At 43.4% G+C, this 17,993-nt stretch overlaps 2 protein-coding genes across 5 annotated transcripts; one reads left to right on the top strand and one right to left on the bottom strand.

Annotated features, from left to right (window-relative positions):
- Positions 1 to 1,114: 1,114 nt before the first annotated feature.
- On the bottom strand, positions 1,115 to 5,116 carry ptx4 (pentraxin 4, long). Its single transcript, XM_029254140.1, has 4 exons — positions 4,979 to 5,116; positions 4,119 to 4,635; positions 3,843 to 4,067; positions 1,115 to 1,755 (listed from the first exon to the last, which is right to left on the bottom strand). Exons 1-4 carry the CDS (start codon positions 5,114 to 5,116, stop codon positions 1,115 to 1,117), a joined length of 1,521 nt encoding a protein of 506 aa, XP_029109973.1.
- Positions 5,117 to 8,456: 3,340 nt separating this feature from the next.
- Positions 8,457 to 17,110, top strand: litafd (LITAF domain containing). 4 transcript variants are annotated; one of them, XM_018756934.2, is made up of 6 exons: positions 9,043 to 9,177; positions 13,469 to 13,592; positions 15,464 to 15,532; positions 15,838 to 15,942; positions 16,027 to 16,195; positions 16,272 to 17,110. In XM_018756934.2, the coding sequence occupies exons 3-6, from the start codon at positions 15,484 to 15,486 to the stop codon at positions 16,384 to 16,386; spliced, it is 438 nt and encodes a 145-aa protein (XP_018612450.1). In that variant the 5' UTR covers positions 9,043 to 9,177; positions 13,469 to 13,592; positions 15,464 to 15,483; the 3' UTR covers positions 16,387 to 17,110. The 4 variants fall into 4 exon arrangements, with proteins under 4 accessions (XP_018612452.1, XP_018612450.1, XP_018612449.1 ...); XM_018756935.1 differs by lacking the exon at positions 9,043 to 9,177 and adding an exon at positions 13,324 to 13,356; XM_018756936.1 differs by lacking the exons at positions 9,043 to 9,177; positions 13,469 to 13,592 and adding an exon at positions 8,457 to 8,517.
- The last annotated feature ends 883 nt before the right edge of the window (positions 17,111 to 17,993 follow it).

Genomic DNA, 17,993 nt, shown 5'->3' with positions numbered 1-17,993 from the left:
AGAGTGACCAAAAGAACACGGAAGCGTAACCGGGAATAATACAAAAAAAAGAAAAAAGAAACCACAAAGCTGAGGCACGGAAGCGCTACTGGGACAAACAGCTCGAAAACACAGACGCTGCTTCAGGAAAAAGGCACGATAGTACGGACACGCCATTGGGACAAAAATATCTAAGACAATCAAGCGTTTCACCAATATCCCTTTGCAGTTCTGTAGCCGGGCAATAGAAAAGCAAAACGTACTTGAAGTATCCCATAAATATAGTGATAAAATCTGAAAAAAAATAAAATTCAGTCTCTTTACTTATGTTAAACTAATATCCGGTAGAGTATCAGTATGCAATGTGTACAGACAACAAGCTTCCTTGGCTGGGCACATCATATTATGCACAAATAAATCTAATCAAGATGAAAGTTTCAAACAGTTATTAAATAATACAGCTATTTCATATGGTTCTATGAAGCTATATATACCATGAAAAAGATCTTATTGTGGTTTGGCTTATGCTGACTGTTCATTTGTTCATGAATGAACTGAACACATACAAGTACATTTCCCAGGAGGAGCTTTTATTTATTTCATCCTGCAGAGACAGGATGACTGTGAAATGGAGAAAACCGCTTGCGCTGAAAAGGCATTCGATCATCTCAAAAACTCTGCTTATAGTTCTACTGCGATATGACTGAATTTCATCAACAAAAACACGAAAAAGTTCCAAAAAAAGTACGTAGAAATTTATCCTCAAAGCAAATGCATACAGAACCCTTCTCCCACTGGTTTGACAGTGGTTTGAGACTGATTTTAGCCTTGTTGGATTATTCTTACCTTAATAAGATTTATTAAGGGCATGCAGGTTGATAAACTTAACAAAACGCATGAAAAGATCATATACTTAATATGAATGAAAAGAACATAAGCTGCTCTTGGTTTTTGCAGTGTAAACTGGTACAGACCTTGAATATCAGTGGTTGTACTAAGCTGCTATTTCCACACTGTACATGTAATGCTTTCCACATGGCAACATATTAGACACAGAATGGTAAAGGATATTCACTCAGGAATGTTCTGGAAAGTGCATGGTCTGGTCAGTTCGTTTAGTTCGTGCTTTTCCAGGTTAAGTGCAGTGTTCCAGGCATTCGCAATGCACCAGTTGCACCGAGCCACTCAGCTGCTCCACATCATCCAGGGTGAGAACTGATCCCCTGGGAAGACCCCGCCCCGTGGCAATCCCCGAGACCTCACCTGGGCTTAGCGCCCTGTCCCACACAGCAAAGCCAGCCACCCTGCCCACGAAAGCCTCTGCCTCATCGAAGCCCCCGCCCACTGAATCCTGCTCCTGCCCCAGCACCAGTGACCCCCCAGCCTGGATCTCATAACCCTTCTGGAATTTAGACCCTGTCGAGGCAAGGCGGCGGTCCACATACTGCCAGAAGCGGCCCTCGATGGAAGACCAGATGATGCAAAGGTGGTGCCATCGACCATCCAGCATAGCCCCGATGGGGAGTTCGCGGTATGCAGGGTCACCGATGACAAAGTCGATGCTCTCTTGGCGGCTTGAGTTGCGGCCGTAGAGGACCAACTTATTGTCATTCTCCTCGGTGGCATAGGACAACAGGGTTCCCATGTAGACCGAATCCACCCTCAGCCACGTGCAAATGGACAGCTCATGGATGCCAGACAGGAAGCTCTTCTTGAAGGTGACGTAATTTTCGATAGATGCAAAGGGAAACAGCAGCATGGACTTCACGTTGCAGACTGAGGAGGAAAAAGAAGAACAAACCATTCGGTCAGACTCCGGACAAGCACTGTCCTTTCTTAAATACTCTTTAAATAAACTAGGGAAAATCAATCAACCTTATCTGACACACAAATCCGAACTACACACACACAGTGGCTGAAGCCGCTTGTCCCAAGAGGGGCTGCGTCGAGCCGGAGCCTAACCCAGCAACACAGGGCGTAAGGCTGGAGGGGGAGGGGACACCAGTCTATCACAAGGCACCCTAAGCGGGACTTGAACCCCAGACCCACCAGAGAGCAGGACCTGGCCAAGCCTGCTGCACCACCGCACCCCCCCCGAAAGGTATAATATTTTACCAATTTATACAGCAAGGTATTTTATTGGAAAAACTCAAGGTATGGTTTCTTGTTTAACAGTACAACAGGGTCCAGCATTACCACTGGCGACAGCTGGTAGCATAGTGGTTAGACCTAATACTGTTGGACATAAAGGTTGCAGGTTTGATTCCCATATCTGAATGTAGTACCCTTGAGCAAGGTACTTGCCCCAAATTGCTCCAGTAAAGTTACCCAGCTGTGTAAATATCCTTTCATTGTAAGTCACTTGATGCCAAAAGATGTCTATGAAAACTCAACCGAAGTACACATCCATAACTGGTAATCACTGGTAACTCTTCCTTAATATTTGCAGAAGCATGTGACCAGCCATTAATTCATCTCCACTTTATATTTGGATGAATTACCTGTCAAAGATATTGACCCCTTTTCAGCGTCCTTCTTTCTCTCAGTCCAAGTGGAAAGTACAAGACTATATGTCCCACTCTAGTAACTATCATTATGTGGTTATTCTCCCTGTAGTGTTATTTTCAGTGTCTTCTGCCTGTAGTTCCTATGCGACAGCTATGGCACACTTTTTTATGAAACAGAATGCTATAAAGAGCTGAAAATCTCCACCTCTGGCTGCTTGGTGGTCCTACAAACAAAATAAAAAAAAACTAAGGTTTTTAGTTCTGGGTCCGATGTTGTAGAATGACCACCCACTCTCACTCAGAATTGCTGAATCTCTCTTTTCATTCAAGAGGGGTCTCAAAACTCACCTCTTTTGGACTCAGTTCTCCATTGATTGCTTAAGAGTATGATAAACATGTAAATGTTTACGTTTAATAATTTTGTGATTAGAAATTGTTGAACCATGGATAAACCTTTATGCAGAAACTTGTGTGATATGTTTATTTTTAATAATTCTCGTAGAATAATAGATAAACCTTTATGCAGCAACTCATGTGATGCATATATTCATATAGTGGAAAGTGACAAATTAACTGTCCTTTAGAATCATGTGTCTGCATCCAAGTCTTTTCTTCTGTTAATATAATTCACACATTGTATTTTTCTCTCATTGTATTGTACACTTTACATAGTAGTCTGTGTCGCTAACTGCCTTGTTTTATGTAGCACCATGGTTCTGGAGGAACTTTGTTTTGTTTCACTGTAAACTGTTGTAAATTGTTGAAATGACAATAAAGCCTCTCTTGACTCTTGACTCTGAGATGTATGTCGCTTTGGAGAAAAGAGTCTGCTAAATGAATAAATGTAAATGTAAAAGCATGCACTTCAATTTCTTTCAAATTTCGTGCTTCCAAGGTTCTTGCATCTACCATCAGTGGCTGCGTTTACATAAGACCTACTTTGTTCAGGAACTGAAGCCTGGAAGCGACTCCAGCTACTAAAGGACAAAACTTTCTCACTGTCCAAGATCTGTTTATGCATTTAAAAAAAAAAATATTACATTTCAAGTCTGTTTTTTGGTCCTTTCTGTTTTTATACTGGAAATCTGAATCATAATTAATTTTCCAGGCATCACATTTGTGGTTAACAGGACCGTAATTTGTATACACATAGAGTATAGCCTAGTTCAGATGCCGAAAGATACTTTTCAATACTGATATTTAACTTAGTCTATTGCATAAATAAACTGCAGCTTTCCAAAACATAGCCTGCTAACTTCTTCAACAAGAAAGTTTTCTAGTGTGACTTCTTCACTAATACTGATCTCCATCATAGTCTTAAAATGAGCTTGTTGGTGACCATTGAGGAATGCATACTTGTGCTGGCCTTCTTTGGCACGTGCTGCTTTTGAGGGATCTTGTGTTTCAGAGGCAGTTGAGGAAAGTCCTGAATCTCTGGTTCCACGTGGAATGCAGCCTCAGGTCTGGCATCCAGTGGAGTTGGGGTTGTCCTGGTTGTTACCAGGCCTTCCTTTGTCCTTCTCCCTTTCAAATGTTTCTGCTGGAGCTTCATGCTGACTGGGGTTTCTCTGGCCTCCTCTGCTGTTCCAATAACCTTCACACCCTGGGGGGCTGGAGACAGCAAGCTGTGACCAGAGGCCAGAGCGCTAACGGGGCTAGAAGAGTCTTTGGACGGTGGCGTGCCACTCTTTCTCAGGTTCCTCACCTGCTTCTCCAGCTGGGACATCTTGTTCTCCTGCTTTCTGATGGAATCATGCAGCACTTGTAACCCTTCCTGCAGCTCTTGCCTATCAGCTGATATCAAGCCAATCTGACTTGCGTGGCCCCGGATTTCTTGCGTGAGGTTGGACAGAATGCCTCTGCGTTCCTGGCCCTCTTTTCGTATTACCTTTCCATTATCATTCACAGACTTCTCCAGAGATTCCACTTTCAACTCCAACTTCTTGGTCTTCTTCTGCAGCCTCTTGGTCCAGAACTTCAGGCTGTTCAAGTCATTGCCTGTGATGGCCTGGAAGTCATTCAAAACACTGGAGATGTTGTGGTAATGGTCCGTCAGCTCCTGGAAGCGCATGTCTATGTTGTAGGAGATGTTGTAGTTAGCCGCAATGGCATTGAGGCGTGAGAGTGTAACCTCTTGGAACCTTCGGAACTGGAGAAGAAAACACCTTGTTTGGAATACAAGTGCATCTACAACAGTGATTTTTATTCAAAGAAAATGAAAAATTGCATGGAAATGTCTCTTAGAAGGAAAAACGTTAATGTGAAAGATGAAATTGCGCCAGTATGAGTGATACAGCAACCCATTTTCCAGATATTCTTTCACATTATCTTGTGTCCCTTTTTTCCAACTAACCCATGAAGACGTAGGACTAAACATGAGGTCATGCTTAATGAAACATAATGAAATCAAAACTGTACAGCACTTTAAATCTGACCCCAGTAAATGATTAAATTGTGATGATACCTGGTCAAGACCTCACTTTTCCACTCACCTGCTCTTCCAGGCTCCTCAGCTTCTGGAAGAAGGGCTTCCTCTGCTCCCCCTGGAGGGCGTTCTGCCCAAAGATGATGCAAGCATCGAAGAAGATCATGAAAAGGAGGAAATTTGCCTTTGTGCTGGAGCTGTCCATGATGTTGCGGAGTTGTTGTGCTGCAGAGGATTCCTCTGCAGTGAGTGGGTGGACAATTTATTTACCACAGCTCTTTGAGGGCGGGTGCGGCACTGCAGGCCCCTCCCACCTCCAAAGCTTGGACACAGAGCACCCCTATTTCCAAGGGAAGCACTGGGGAGTATGGCCTAGTAGATGGATTTAGCAGACACTGGTAATCAGGTCCTACGCCATCAGTGCCTCATGGCTTCGCTTTCTGTCATGCTTCAAAAGGAAGTGTCTCTCCACAGACTCATGGACACTGTTCACCCTGCTGCCCATGTCCGTTTTCTCTGAAAAACTCCAGAGCACTATGGCTCCTTACACACCAGGGTCACAGTGGTCACTGTGGCCGGATGTGGCTGAAAAGTGTGCATAATGTGAAATTGTATGTGTATCAAAAATAACTTGCTCATACTGGGGTGCTGATGTGTAAAATAATCAATAGCCTGAACTTCATAGATACTGTCACGGCCACCCCTGCACCTCAACCAACAGTACCTGGCTCCGATGAAGCACCTGGCTTCAATGGCAGCACTTGGTTATAAAAACCACCACTCAACCGCCTCCCAGTTGCGGAATCTCATTTGAGACAACCATCCTCTTTGCGCTCTCAAACCTACCTCGCCTTGCTTTTCCCAAGTCCTGTTCCTCGTTGTTACCCAGTCCTGCTCCACGTCTCTTTGGTAACGATCGCCCGCCTTGTCCGCTGACCACGACTTCTTATCCTCGCCTCTGCTCAGTTCGCCGATCGACCGACCATTCGCCCGTCCTTGACCACGAGATCACGTCTAATCTTTTGGTACTGAATAAACGATCCTGCACTTGGGCCCAGCCTCCTCTGTGTCCTCTGTTCACCATGACGGATAGATAGATAGATAGATAGATACTTTATTGATTCTGGTAGAAATTGCAAAAATTTATATTAAAACCTGTATTTTAAAGTATCAGATTACATATGTTTTATTGCCTATTCCTCTTTTTGTATGCAATGTAGAATGTTGTCTTTTCATAACAATGACCAAAGGTGACAAAAGTGTGATACTCATGCCGGTTCTGAACAACCCTGTGAACCTAAACAAAAATTAATATGTTCGTAAGATATAATGACAACTGTAACCTAAAATAGTGAGGTGTTTAGTTTGGTTGCTTTTGTAGCTCACGAGCGACATGAAAAGGAACAGATTTTCCACCCTATTTTCCAGGCAGAGAAGGTCACCAGGGCGTTTAGCAGTGGACACCGTCCAGCATGTTGCTGGAGCTGGAAATTGCCGCTCAGGAGCTTAGACACACTCTGTGCTGTTGTTTTATACCAACATGAGCGGATTTACTTCTGGAGCAAAGACTCAGACACGAACTTTGCAGATACTTGAATGTTTGACCTCTGACCCCTCTAAAGGAGCTGGAGTAGTGGCTCCGGAAGCAACCCGATCCCGGCGTGATGGGAATTGACCTCTGGTGGAAAAGCAGCAAAGCCGCAGCGGTTGTGACACATTTGACCCCACTTTCACTCCTGTGGTTTTTGGGGGAATACGGCGTCTTCAGCACAACCACTAGCCACCACCCCATGTCGATCAAAACTGAACAGCTCCCTCTTCTGTCCATAGAAGGAAAAGACTCTGTTACTTTCGCACACTCACACGCTCACAGAAGCTGCTTGTCCCGAGCGGGGTCGTGGCAAGCCGGAGCCTAACCCGGTAACACAGGGCACCCCCGTGGCAGTCCGTCACAAGGCACCCCAAGAAGGACTCAAACCCCAGACTGACCAGAGAGCAGGTGCAGGTCGAACCCATTGTGCCACCGCACCCCTCCCCCATGTTACTCAGTCCCTTTAAAAGAGTCTAATTTCCAAATTCCAGAAAACCATTATAAATAATCCTGGAGGACCTCAATATAAGTAGTTACAATGTTTTCCTTTCCTCTCAGGCACCCTTTAATTCTTGAGATGGGGCAATGATCAACTTTAGGAAATGAACGGGGCAATTAACCCTCCCCGCATTGTCTCCAGTTGAGTTCTCTTCTTCACAGAAGCGCTGTTACAGATGTTTATAGAATGAATTCCCAGCTATAGTCATGTGGTTAACAGGGCACGCAGACAGGTACGTCCCACTGCATTTTTGCAGTTTTGGAAGGACTGCAGGATTTCGTTGCTGGGAGAGGAATAAACAACACTACTCCATCCTGTGAATAGAGGTTGAGGCCTTTTCGTTTTTAATATCTCAGCTTTCAAGTATGCCACCCACTATCAATATCCACTTTTCCAGTGCAGGGTCACAGTGCTCCAGAGTCTAATCCTGAAGGTATAGGGCCTGAGACAAGGTACACCCAGGAAGTGACAGCACTCCATCTCAAGGCAATCTCTCACACACACACACACACAAACACACAAACATTTTCTGAACCGCTTGTCCATATGGGGTCGCAGGAAACCGAAGCCTATCCGGCAACTCAGGGCGTAAGGCCAGAGGGGGAGGGGACACACCCAGGACGGGACGCCAGTCCGTCGCAAGGCACCCCAAGCGGGACTCGAAGCCTAGACCCACTGGAGAGCAGGACCCAGTCCAACCCACTGCACCACCACACCCCCCTCACACACACACACTACAGAAAATTCAGTCACCAATTCACCTGAAACACATGCCTTTGGACTGTGGCAGGAAACCAGAGCACCTGAAGGAAACCCACGAGAAGATGGGGAGAGCAAGCAAACTCCACATACAGATAGCAGGATTCTAACACATGGGCCAAGAGACTCTGGGAAGCAACAGAACTATTCACTGTACCACTACAGTGTCATAGCCATTTAACATATTTTCATAAGACATTACATCAAAAAATGCTGGTTTCTAAACTTAGAATTTTGGCATCGTGGAGATCAGTCATGGGAGATTGTGTAAGAATTCACATATCATGAGTTTAAAGATCTGATGGATTTCACACCATGGGGGCAAAATTTAAAGGTGTGGTATCCCACCATATCCACACTCCGCCACCCACCACCACACACTCCGAGAACGTCACCCCCCATTTCAACACATGCCACACACGGCCACCACGCGGGGTCCACCAGGGTGTTGTCCCTGCGTTGGGTTCTACCACCGCTGGCGAGACTCCTGGAACAGGTTCGGATGGGGCTTTTTGCTCCAGCTGCAGAATGCAGCTCCGCAGGACATGCAACAATCCAGGCAGCGCTTACGGTCGTGTTGGAAGAACCGGGTCGGCCTCATCTTTCCCACTCTTTGTTCAAGCCTAGGCCCTGGACGCCAGCCCAAGGTGGGGCGCGCATTCTCGCTCCGTCACGTCACCTGTCATTACAGCTTTTCTGCTTTTGCTATGTTTCAAGTTGTTCCAGGCATAGCGGAAGACAGATTTTACGATCAAAGGTAGGGAAACAACTAGAAAAGCTTGTGTGTGTGTGTGTGTGTGTGTGTGTGTGTGTGTGTCGGTGGGAATCATATTAGCATGACCACCCATTCCCTGTAAAACTCCTTTTCCCACCTGCTGGTCTGTATCTAAATATTATTCACCTTTTTCCTGCTTCATCCAGTATTTGCTGCATTCACCGGACATTGATCTAATAATCAATCAATCAATCAATACGTGAATCAGATGACCTATCAACCAAACTGAATCTAGGATCCTTGGCGGTGATAAATATAGAGTCACAACGAGTGCAGGAAAAAGAGGTTGACTTCAGAGAGCCAGCTGCCCATACTAGTGTGTTATGTCAGGTTCCAGGACGAAAACGGTCAGGTTCTCTTTGTGTTGCTGCCGCGAACAGATCCGTTCACATTCCAGCACAGCTGGTCATATGACATGGCATTGTTTTTTAAGGAATAAAATTAGAAAAACAAAACAGGTTCTTCAGAGACTGAAGACCTGTGTAAACTCTTGATCTTAGAAGAATCAGCTGCCTTGTGATTTCACTCATGCATATTCATAGGATGGCAAGCTGAACAAGGGGGTAGGGACATTTTAAAACCAGGTGAGCGTCAGGAGCCCTTATTGACACAGCAGTTGTCCAGACCGAGGAGGAACACCAGGTAGGACTCTCTGGTTGTTATTACCTCTTTAATGCGTGTACGACGTGTGTACGATATTCATCCTGCGACACATTATTTGACTCAGCGCTTTCAAAATTTGCAGTAAAAATCCAAGTAGATAATTGGCCTGCTTCTTTTCAGTAAATTACACCTCTTGATCTGTAAAAAAAAATGCTTATTAAACTATATTAAAATCTGATTGAAATACAAAACCGAGAAAAGGTGAGAGTTTCATAATTATATATACATGTATTATATATAAATAAGGGGGCATGGTGGCGCAGCAGGTTTGGCTTGTGCCTACTCTCTGATGGGTCTGAGGTTCAAGTCCTGCTTGGGGTGCCTTGTGACAGACTGGTGTCCCGTCCTGGGTGTGTCCCCAGCCCCTCCAGCCCTGCGCCCTGTGTTGCCGGGTTAGGCTCCGGCTCGCCGCAACCCAGTTTAGGACAAGTGGCTTCAGACAGTGGGTGTGTATAAATGACAGCATATTATATGATTTATAAACAAATAATGAATTTGTATATGCAAAAATATAACAATTAAAAATGTATATGTATATATACCTTGGAGTACCAACAAATGGTAGAAACAGTATATATAGTTTGCCACTCTTGTTGGTTTCCAACATCTGGAGTTGGTGCCTCAACTCCATGTAAGGAGCCTTGGTGTCATATTTTGAATATGATACGAGAGCTTCGTAAAATACACTGATACAATCCTGCCAAAGAACCTACAAAAGGACTTAAGGCAGTTTTTACGCTTATAAGTTAATATGTCTCTGTTAAACATGCTCGTGAGTGAGCTTTAGGAAATTTCCTCATACCAGTGTGTGGTGGTGCTGGTTTGATACACACTGCGATGATTGAGGACATCCAGTCACACCCTGTTCTGACCTTTCACACATACCACCTGGCTTACCGAACCCAGGGTCCGACCACCCATCCCAGTGCCAGGGCTTGTTTTTTGAGGTTTATTGTACTCTTCGTCAAAATCCATGAGATGGGTAGTGTCTATAGTGTAATAAGAGTGTGTGTTAATAATTTCTTTGTGTTCATCTGTTAATTAACACCAATTAATGTAATAGCAGATATGAAAACCTATTTGGGAAAACACTAGCCAACACCACGTTTTAAATATATTATACTCTTTATTCCTTCTTTTCCTTGCCTACAGAAACATGAATCATTTCATAATTTTTACCAAAGATAAAAAACACAAAGGCTGCTGCGCACGTTGTTGGAAAGGAAACACTGGAAAATAATGAACTGCGCAACCCTTAACAAAACCGCATCAAAAATTATTTATTATTTCATGAATGTATCCCAGAAGAGGGAGACCTTTAATTGGTTGCTTATACAGTATAGTGTGTGCTTAACTTACACTACACTGCAAGTAAATAAGTACTGTAAATATTTATAATATACGGCTTTGTGCTGGGGGGACATGGTGGCGCAGTGGGTTGGACCGGGTCCTGCTCTCTGGTGGGTCTGAGGTTCGTATCCCGCTTGGGGTGCCTTGCAATGGACTGGCGTCCCATCCTGGGTGTGTCCCCTTCCCCTCCGGCCTTACGCCCTGTGTTGTCGGGTTAGGCTCCCGTCCCCTGTGAGCCTGTATGGGACAAGCTGTTCAGAGTGTGTGTGTGTGTGTGTGTGTGTGTGTGTGTGTGTGTACTTTGTGCTATAGGATCAATGTATGCTGTAAATTTTAATATTATTTTGTTTTTAGTTAAATAATACACTGCCCTTGCAAAAGTATTCACGCCCCCTGAAACTTGGCACAGTTTTATGGATTTTAAGATACATATAGATATTTTTTCAATAAGTATTTTTATTGTAAACTTAAGGGTTCCAATGGTTTATTTTCAAATCCCAAGTAAACAATTTGTCAAAAGATTGAAGAAAGAAAAAAAACTAGAAAAATGCTGCTTGCATATGTATTCAGCACGCACAAATTCATATTTAGTAGAAATTTAGAAATAGTTTTATAGCCTGTCTTTTTCACAGTAACAACCTTAAGTGTTTTGTGGTAAATCTGAACCAGCTTTGCACACTGCTCAGGAGTGATTTTGTTCCATTGTTCCAGACAGATTTTTTGGAGATCATTCAGGTCAGTTGGAAGGCGCTTCAGGACGTCAATTTTTAAAATGTACCAAAGATTCTCAATGAGGCTGTGATCAGGCCATTGCAGGACATTCACTTTTCTGTTTTTGAGGTACTCTAGTGCTCCCTTGGTCTTCTCCTTGGGATCGTTTTCTTGCCGGAAGGTGAAACTTCTCCCAGGCCTCAGTTTCTGAGCCGACCGGAACAGGTTCTCTTCCAGTATTTCGCTGAATTTAGTTCCATCCATCCTTCCATCAGCCTTGACAAGATTCCCAGCCCCTGTACACGAAAAGCATCCCCACAGCATTCTACTGTCACCACCACACTTCACTACAGGGCTGGTTTTCTTCAGGCATGGGCAGTGTTAGGTTTGCACCACACTGAAACAATTATTCATGCCTTTTTGTGGATATTCTTGAATAATGGTTTCTTTCTTACAACACTCTTAAACAGACCATTTTTATGGGTAGATCTTGATTTTGTGGACTCATGCACATATACCTCAGTTTCAGCAACTGACTTCTGTAGTTCTTTCAGTGTTTTTCTCGCTTACCTTTCCAGTTTATTCTTTGCTTGGGCGCCAAGTTGTGACGAACAGTCTTCTTTATAAAGGTGCGAAACACTAGTCGTATCAACAGTTGTCTTTACGGTGGTGTGATTGATACACTTTCCACTTCCTGATGATGGATCCAATACTGCCCACTGGGACATCCAAGCACTTTGATATTTTTTGTAAAGTTTTCCCAACTTCTGCGTTGGGATAACTTTATCTCTTACTCCTGTGGTTTGTGTTTTAGTCTTCATTTTTGTAGTGGGTGCACAGCCTACACAGAGTGATTTTTAAGAGTGACTTAAGAGTGACAGAGTGACTTTCCTTTACTTGCTCAATGGTAGAGGCTAATTATTCAGTTATGTCCAGATAAGAGGAAAATGTGTCTTGTGCGTTTGGAGCATGGGGTTTGAATACTTACACAAGCAGCACATTTGTGTTTTGGATTTTATTTTTGTGGACATATAATTCATTTTGGTTTTTGAAATAGACTGTTAGCATGAAATAGATCTCAGTAAAAACAATGATTAGGAGAACATTTGTATGTCATCTTTTGAAATCGAGAAAACCGTGCGAACATTCAAGGGGCCTGAATACCTTTGTAAGGCCACTGTAAGTAAATACTGTACTCATACTATATTTTATTTATATTATAAACAAATACTATACCTATTAGTGATATAGCATATTTATTCACACAATAAGTAAATACTGCAAATATTAGTCCTGTTCTGTTCTCTATACTGTAAACACTGAATATTCAAACTATATTATTATTCATACTATGTTATAAACAGATATTATAAATATTGACACTAGACAGTTTTTAATTTTTACTATACTTCATTTTAGTTGTTTTTTCAAAATACTTTTTGCTGTAAAAAAAAAGGTGGGAAACAGTCTTGCCGTACAGACGATCTGACGACCTTTAGGTGGCATACAGGTATCTGTCCCTTTGAGGACCCACGTCTATCCAGGAGATGGTCTGGAATACCCTGGTGGGTTTCAAGGGGCACGATCATTGTCACATGCTGCCATTTGCTGCTCATTTTACTGTGATGAAAACCCATGTAAGCCATGAAAGAAAGTTGGTTGAAGCAGTGTACCAGTGCCCCAACACGGCAGCCTGTCCTACTCCTTAATGAAGGGAGGGGCCGGAACCTTGCATGTGATGCCGGGAGCGTGACGGGGGCAGGGAGGAATGCGGTGAGGCCACATTCCCACCCCACCTATGGGAGTCTCCCTGTCGCGCAGTACACGGGGCCCCGGAGCTCAGTGAGCACAAGTATGCGTCCCTCTGCTGCCTCACACCATTCATTTGGGACCTGAGGAGACACCACCTCTTACAAGCGGTTGATTAGTCAGTGTTGCTTTGGCGGCTCTATAAAGTCCGACCTGAGGGACGAAAGAAACGGATGTCAGTAGGCAGACGTGTGCTGTCAGACAGTCGTGTGGACAGGACGACAGTGCGAAAAATAAACAGATCACCTGAAGGACAAAATTGTGACAGCATGGGTGTGGTTCACTGCGGTGGGTGAGAATGAAATTCCATGTCCAAACATGGTGTTCGATAGGGAAACTCTGACAAATATTCAGATTTTTATTTGTTTCTATTCTTTTTTTTTTTTTGTTTTGTTCACAGATCCATAAGCTGGGTGAAATGTGACATTTCCCGGACCGTGAAAACGTTTTAATATTTCCAAAGGCAGGACAGGTGTCCAGAGGTGCCGTGGACAAATCTCTGGCTGTTGACAGCATATTTAGTGGTAAATTGCTTTTTAATAGCAGGCAAGAAACTGATCTGCCTCTTGGTGACCCTGCTGGAAAATTAAATTTTTTTTTTTAAATACCACGAGGAAAGAGAGAAGCACTATCAACTCACACACTGTGTGAAACTGCTTGTCCCAAGCAGGGTCGCGGCAAACTGGAACCTAGCCTGGCAACACAGGGCGTAAGGCTGGAAGCGGGGGCGGACACACCCAGGACGGGGCGCCAGTCCATCGCAAGGCATCCTAAGCAGGACTCGAACCCCAGACCCACCAGAGAGCAGGACCCGGTCAAACCTGCTGCACCACTGCGCCCCCTGCACTATTAACTGAATTTTCCATATGTATACAATACATATAACATATCTACACATACATACACAGGCTCCTCAACTTATGAGCAAAAATGGGATCGGAAATCTGTTCATAACTCGCATACAGTTATGAACAGTTAATTTGTTTGTAACTCCGAAGTTGCTTTTATAACATCAAAATCAGTAAAAGCTGAACAACACAGCAATTATCTACTTTTTAATAGAATAGGTTGCGAAAAAAAATTCTGGGAAAACTGCAATAAAAAAATACTCTGTGACCCCTCAGTCCATCTCAAAAGCCACTTGTCCAACGCAGGGTTGTTTAAGTCTAGAGCCTCTTTCCAAAGGACAGGGTGCTGGGCTTGGATGGGATGTCAGTCCATTGCAGTACAAAGCCATTAATAAACCTTATTTTTTAGTTGTTTTAGTAAATAAACCTTGATTTAATTGTTGCAATCAGAGTTATTCGAAAATGGCTTTATTTGTCATGTTACATATTCATAAACAGTGTTCTTGAACAAATTTTCACTGTTAAAATGTTCAGTTAAGTTATCTGAAGGCTTGACAGATATGTAATGACAATGTACCGCTTGACAGAGGGATGTTAAACTTCCGATTGGCCCCAATGGTCAGGAAGAGTCCTGTCACACACAATCCGAGTTGGTTAAATCGTCACTATCGCAGCTTGCTGTTCTCACGGGTTTTGAGCTTATCGCAATCAACTGTGCAGCACCGGAAAATACAGCTCTGCGACACTGCTTACGCCCTAAGCTCCTGGAAAAAAAAACATCTTAAGGCTGATCAGCTCTCCTTCAGATAGGGTTGTGAGAAGATATTCTCAACTGGTGCATCATCTAGTGGAGGAGAATTGAAACTACACCCTCTAAACGTGTTCGTGCAGTTCACGCGTTTCTCTGCTTTAACTATTATGGGAAAGAAGCATAAGAGGCTAAAACTATTTCTGCACCTGTCTGAAATGTTCCATATTAGTGGGGTCTGATACTTCACGGTGTAAAAAAACATCACAGTTCTGAGGGAAAGTAGGCCTGCGGTTGATTGTCTCCCCTAACGCAGCGTTGAGTTCCACGCCATCGCAGATGTCCGGCACAACCATTCTGAGCCGATAACAGACACCAAATATTATTCGTGAAAGGAAATTACTGTTTGGGGCCCGTGGTTTGGGACTTTAACTTGCTTTTGAACTCAGGTCAGAATACAAGTGATTTATACATCATGGTTACCGGATCAGAGTACTCTGTTTAACAAGCGAATTCATAAATGATGAGGCGGGAGATGGCAGGCGCTGGGAGCAGAACCAGCTCATGGTTTCGTTTAAACTGAGCACCAGCTCTTAGTTTTGCATCGCCATCCCTTTATGCACTTCTCTTCAGCATGCACTGCTGAGGTCTACTTACGTGGGTTTTCAGCTCTGGAAACATCTAGAATGCCTCCTCACCACAGCTCAAGAAGGCAGCTGAGACTCCGATGACACAGATGATGAACCGATGGAGAACCTAAGGCCGGGAGAGCTTACCTTTGGTTCTATTTACCCCGCAGGAAACCGTCAGTGGAAGGCGATGAGTGCAAAGGACCCGCCATCTTCACCGCCTCCCTACATCATCCCAGGTAAGATGGCCACCTTGACCACCACAACATCCTCCTCTCTCACTGGAGTAGAATAGGACATTCATCTCACTGGCACTGTTTCTATATGCTTTACGCATATAGAAAGCCTGTAGCGTGAAGACCAATGTGTGACGTTGCAAAAGATCCTCAAAGGGAAAACCTTTGCATTAGTGCACGAATTGAAGGTGAACGTCAGATGCGGAACGTCAGATGCTCCTCTAGTTCCCCCTCAACATGCTGACGTGGTTTGATGTGGCTTGCCTCGAAGCGGTCTCACAAAAGGAAAACCGTGACTGTTTCCACAGTGGCCGACAAAAGGGATGACGTCAAGGTCTACCACCTGCACACTCCCTTCAACCCGCCACAGTCGACAGAGGGAAACCAGTACAGAGTTCAGACGTTTTCTACCAGTATGTAAACCGCCGTGATGTCAGGGAGGGATGGCACTTTGTTACGGTGTTTGTCTTCAAAGTCTATCACTGCTGCTCTTGCAGGCCAAGCAGACCAGAGATCCAAAAACAAATTTGTGAGCTATGAGACGGAGCTGGGCCGATCTCCGGGGTTGACGACCTGCGTCTCCTGCCAGCAGCAGGTCATGACTAACGTCACCTACAAAGTGGGAACCTATGCATGGCTTATATGCATCCTCTTTATCTTGTGCGGGTAAGGAGATGTGCTTTGCCTCAAAGACAAACTCTTTTGGTCTTGAACCCCGTTGACAGTATGCATCCTGTTCCAGGCTTGTGTTGGGTTGCTGTTTGCTCCCCTTCTTCCTGAAGTTCTTCAAGGATGTGTACCACTCCTGTCCCCGGTGTAACCAGATCCTCCATGTGGAGAAGAAGCGCTGTTGCTAACCCGAGGCCCCCCAAGGGCATCCGAGGACAGTCCTGCTCCACTCTTTTTAAGCATGCTTTTAATTCTGCTGTAAAAGAGCCCCACAGTTAAAAACACAGGCAATTTGATCATTTTCTGTGCTTTTTTTTGTTTGTTGAAGTTGAAGAAGCAGGGCTGATATTCGAAAATGCCAATGCTGGTAAAGAAAAAAAAGGTTATAGACTAACAAGTCATGCATTGAGTGTCACTAAGGTTTCTGAGGGTACAATTACATAATGGCTTACCTGTTATATTATGTTTAATCGTTGTTAAATTGATTGTACTGTGTAAATAATGACATCTATGGTGTTGGGGGGGAAGGCCTCTTCAGTGTTTACCAGTTAATATTACCAGTTAAGCTTAGACATTAATAAATTACACATACTAAAAAAGGCTGTGGTGTAATTGAGAAAATGATCAGAACTGGACCAGTAACAAATGTATACTGACTTCTTGTATTACGTATCTTGCATTACATATCGATTCCTGACCAAAACAGTTTTTCGGTTTTTTTGTAAATTTATCTGTAGAAGAAACAGAAGTTCCTTCCAAGCTGACTGATGGCCACAGAGAGCAACTAAATTGATTAGGAGTATGGAGCCTCCTCAATTCAATTCACCTCCACACTGCCAACGATCAATATGATGAACAAATTAATTGTTCAAAAATTGCACACTGAAAACATTTGTGGACACAGTATTTTTTCCCCAGTCATTTAAAATCAGTTTAGTTTTACTGTAGCTTGAAGTTGAATATTCAAGTAAAAAGTCAAAGTATTTTCCATTTATTGTTGCTATATCCAAGATCTCACACATAAATCAAGGGATGTTTGCATTAACATTGGATTGACACTTAAGAGTTAAATTGAATTACAAACTGGGTTACAAACTTCTGGCTCCAGCTGTCTGTAAACTGCAGAGCCTGTTCATGTAAACTGGGACCATGCATTCTTTACACAAGTGTAATTATTGCTTAGCAAAAAATAATCCATGAGAAATAAGGAGCCTCTTCGTAGAAAAAGTCCTTTCTGACCTGCAAATACATGTTTGCGAGTACAACTATGTGTTGAAAAAAAAATATGTAAAAATGGGCCATATTCAAACCAGGTTGGTTCACATCATGTGGTCCAGGCATAAAGCATCATTTCCTTCACATGTGAGCTCTTTAGTGACAAGGGTTGAAACCATCTTAAAATTTGATTGACAGGCTTTGAAATTTGGTTAGACTGTCAGCCAACCTTTTTTTTTTTTTTAAAAAAACCAAAAGAAAAAAAAAAAAAAAAAAAACCTACTAGCTCCTTAGGTAATGTGTGAACCACAGGTGCAAATCCATGAAAAGGAAAAAAAAATCATTGCTATAGAAGCAAGATGATTTGGAAAAGCTGTCTAAAAACGAGTCAGCATTAAAAAAAAGAAGCCAAGAATTATCTGCAAACTCAAAACTAAAACTTTAGATTTCATTCTGTTTGCTGTTCATGTGCCATCAGCTTCCTCTGTAAGCTGGGTGTGGTGTGTTAGATTCAAATAAAAAGTCTGTAAAATCAAGTTTTACACTGTAGCTCTGCCCTCTTGAGATTATTAGGTGCAAT

This window comes from Scleropages formosus, chromosome 8 (genome assembly GCF_900964775.1).
Source record: "Scleropages formosus chromosome 8, fSclFor1.1, whole genome shotgun sequence".
NCBI lineage: Eukaryota > Metazoa > Chordata > Actinopteri > Osteoglossiformes > Osteoglossidae > Scleropages > Scleropages formosus.
This window is presented reverse-complemented; position numbering and strand designations above follow the sequence as displayed.

Bases quoted from the DNA above. Each gene is read 5' to 3' on its own strand.
- ptx4 (XM_029254140.1), bottom strand. From the start codon at position 5,116: ATGGACAGCTCCAGCACAAAGGCAAATTTCCTCCTTTTCATGATCTTC. The intron at 4,636-4,978 runs GTGAGTGGAAAA...TTTCTTCTCCAG, and splicing joins TGAGGAGCCTGGAAGAGCAG to TTCCGAAGGTTCCAAGAGGT. The intron at 1,756-3,842 runs GTATGCATTCCT...TTTCCTCCTCAG, and splicing joins GCCAAAGAAGGCCAGCACAA to TCTGCAACGTGAAGTCCATG.
- litafd (XM_018756936.1), top strand. From the start codon at position 15,484: ATGAGTGCAAAGGACCCGCCATCTTCACCGCCTCCCTACATCATCCCA. The intron at 15,533-15,837 runs GTAAGATGGCCA...CTGTTTCCACAG, and splicing joins GCCTCCCTACATCATCCCAG to TGGCCGACAAAAGGGATGAC. The intron at 15,943-16,026 runs GTATGTAAACCG...CTGCTCTTGCAG, and splicing joins AGTTCAGACGTTTTCTACCA to GCCAAGCAGACCAGAGATCC.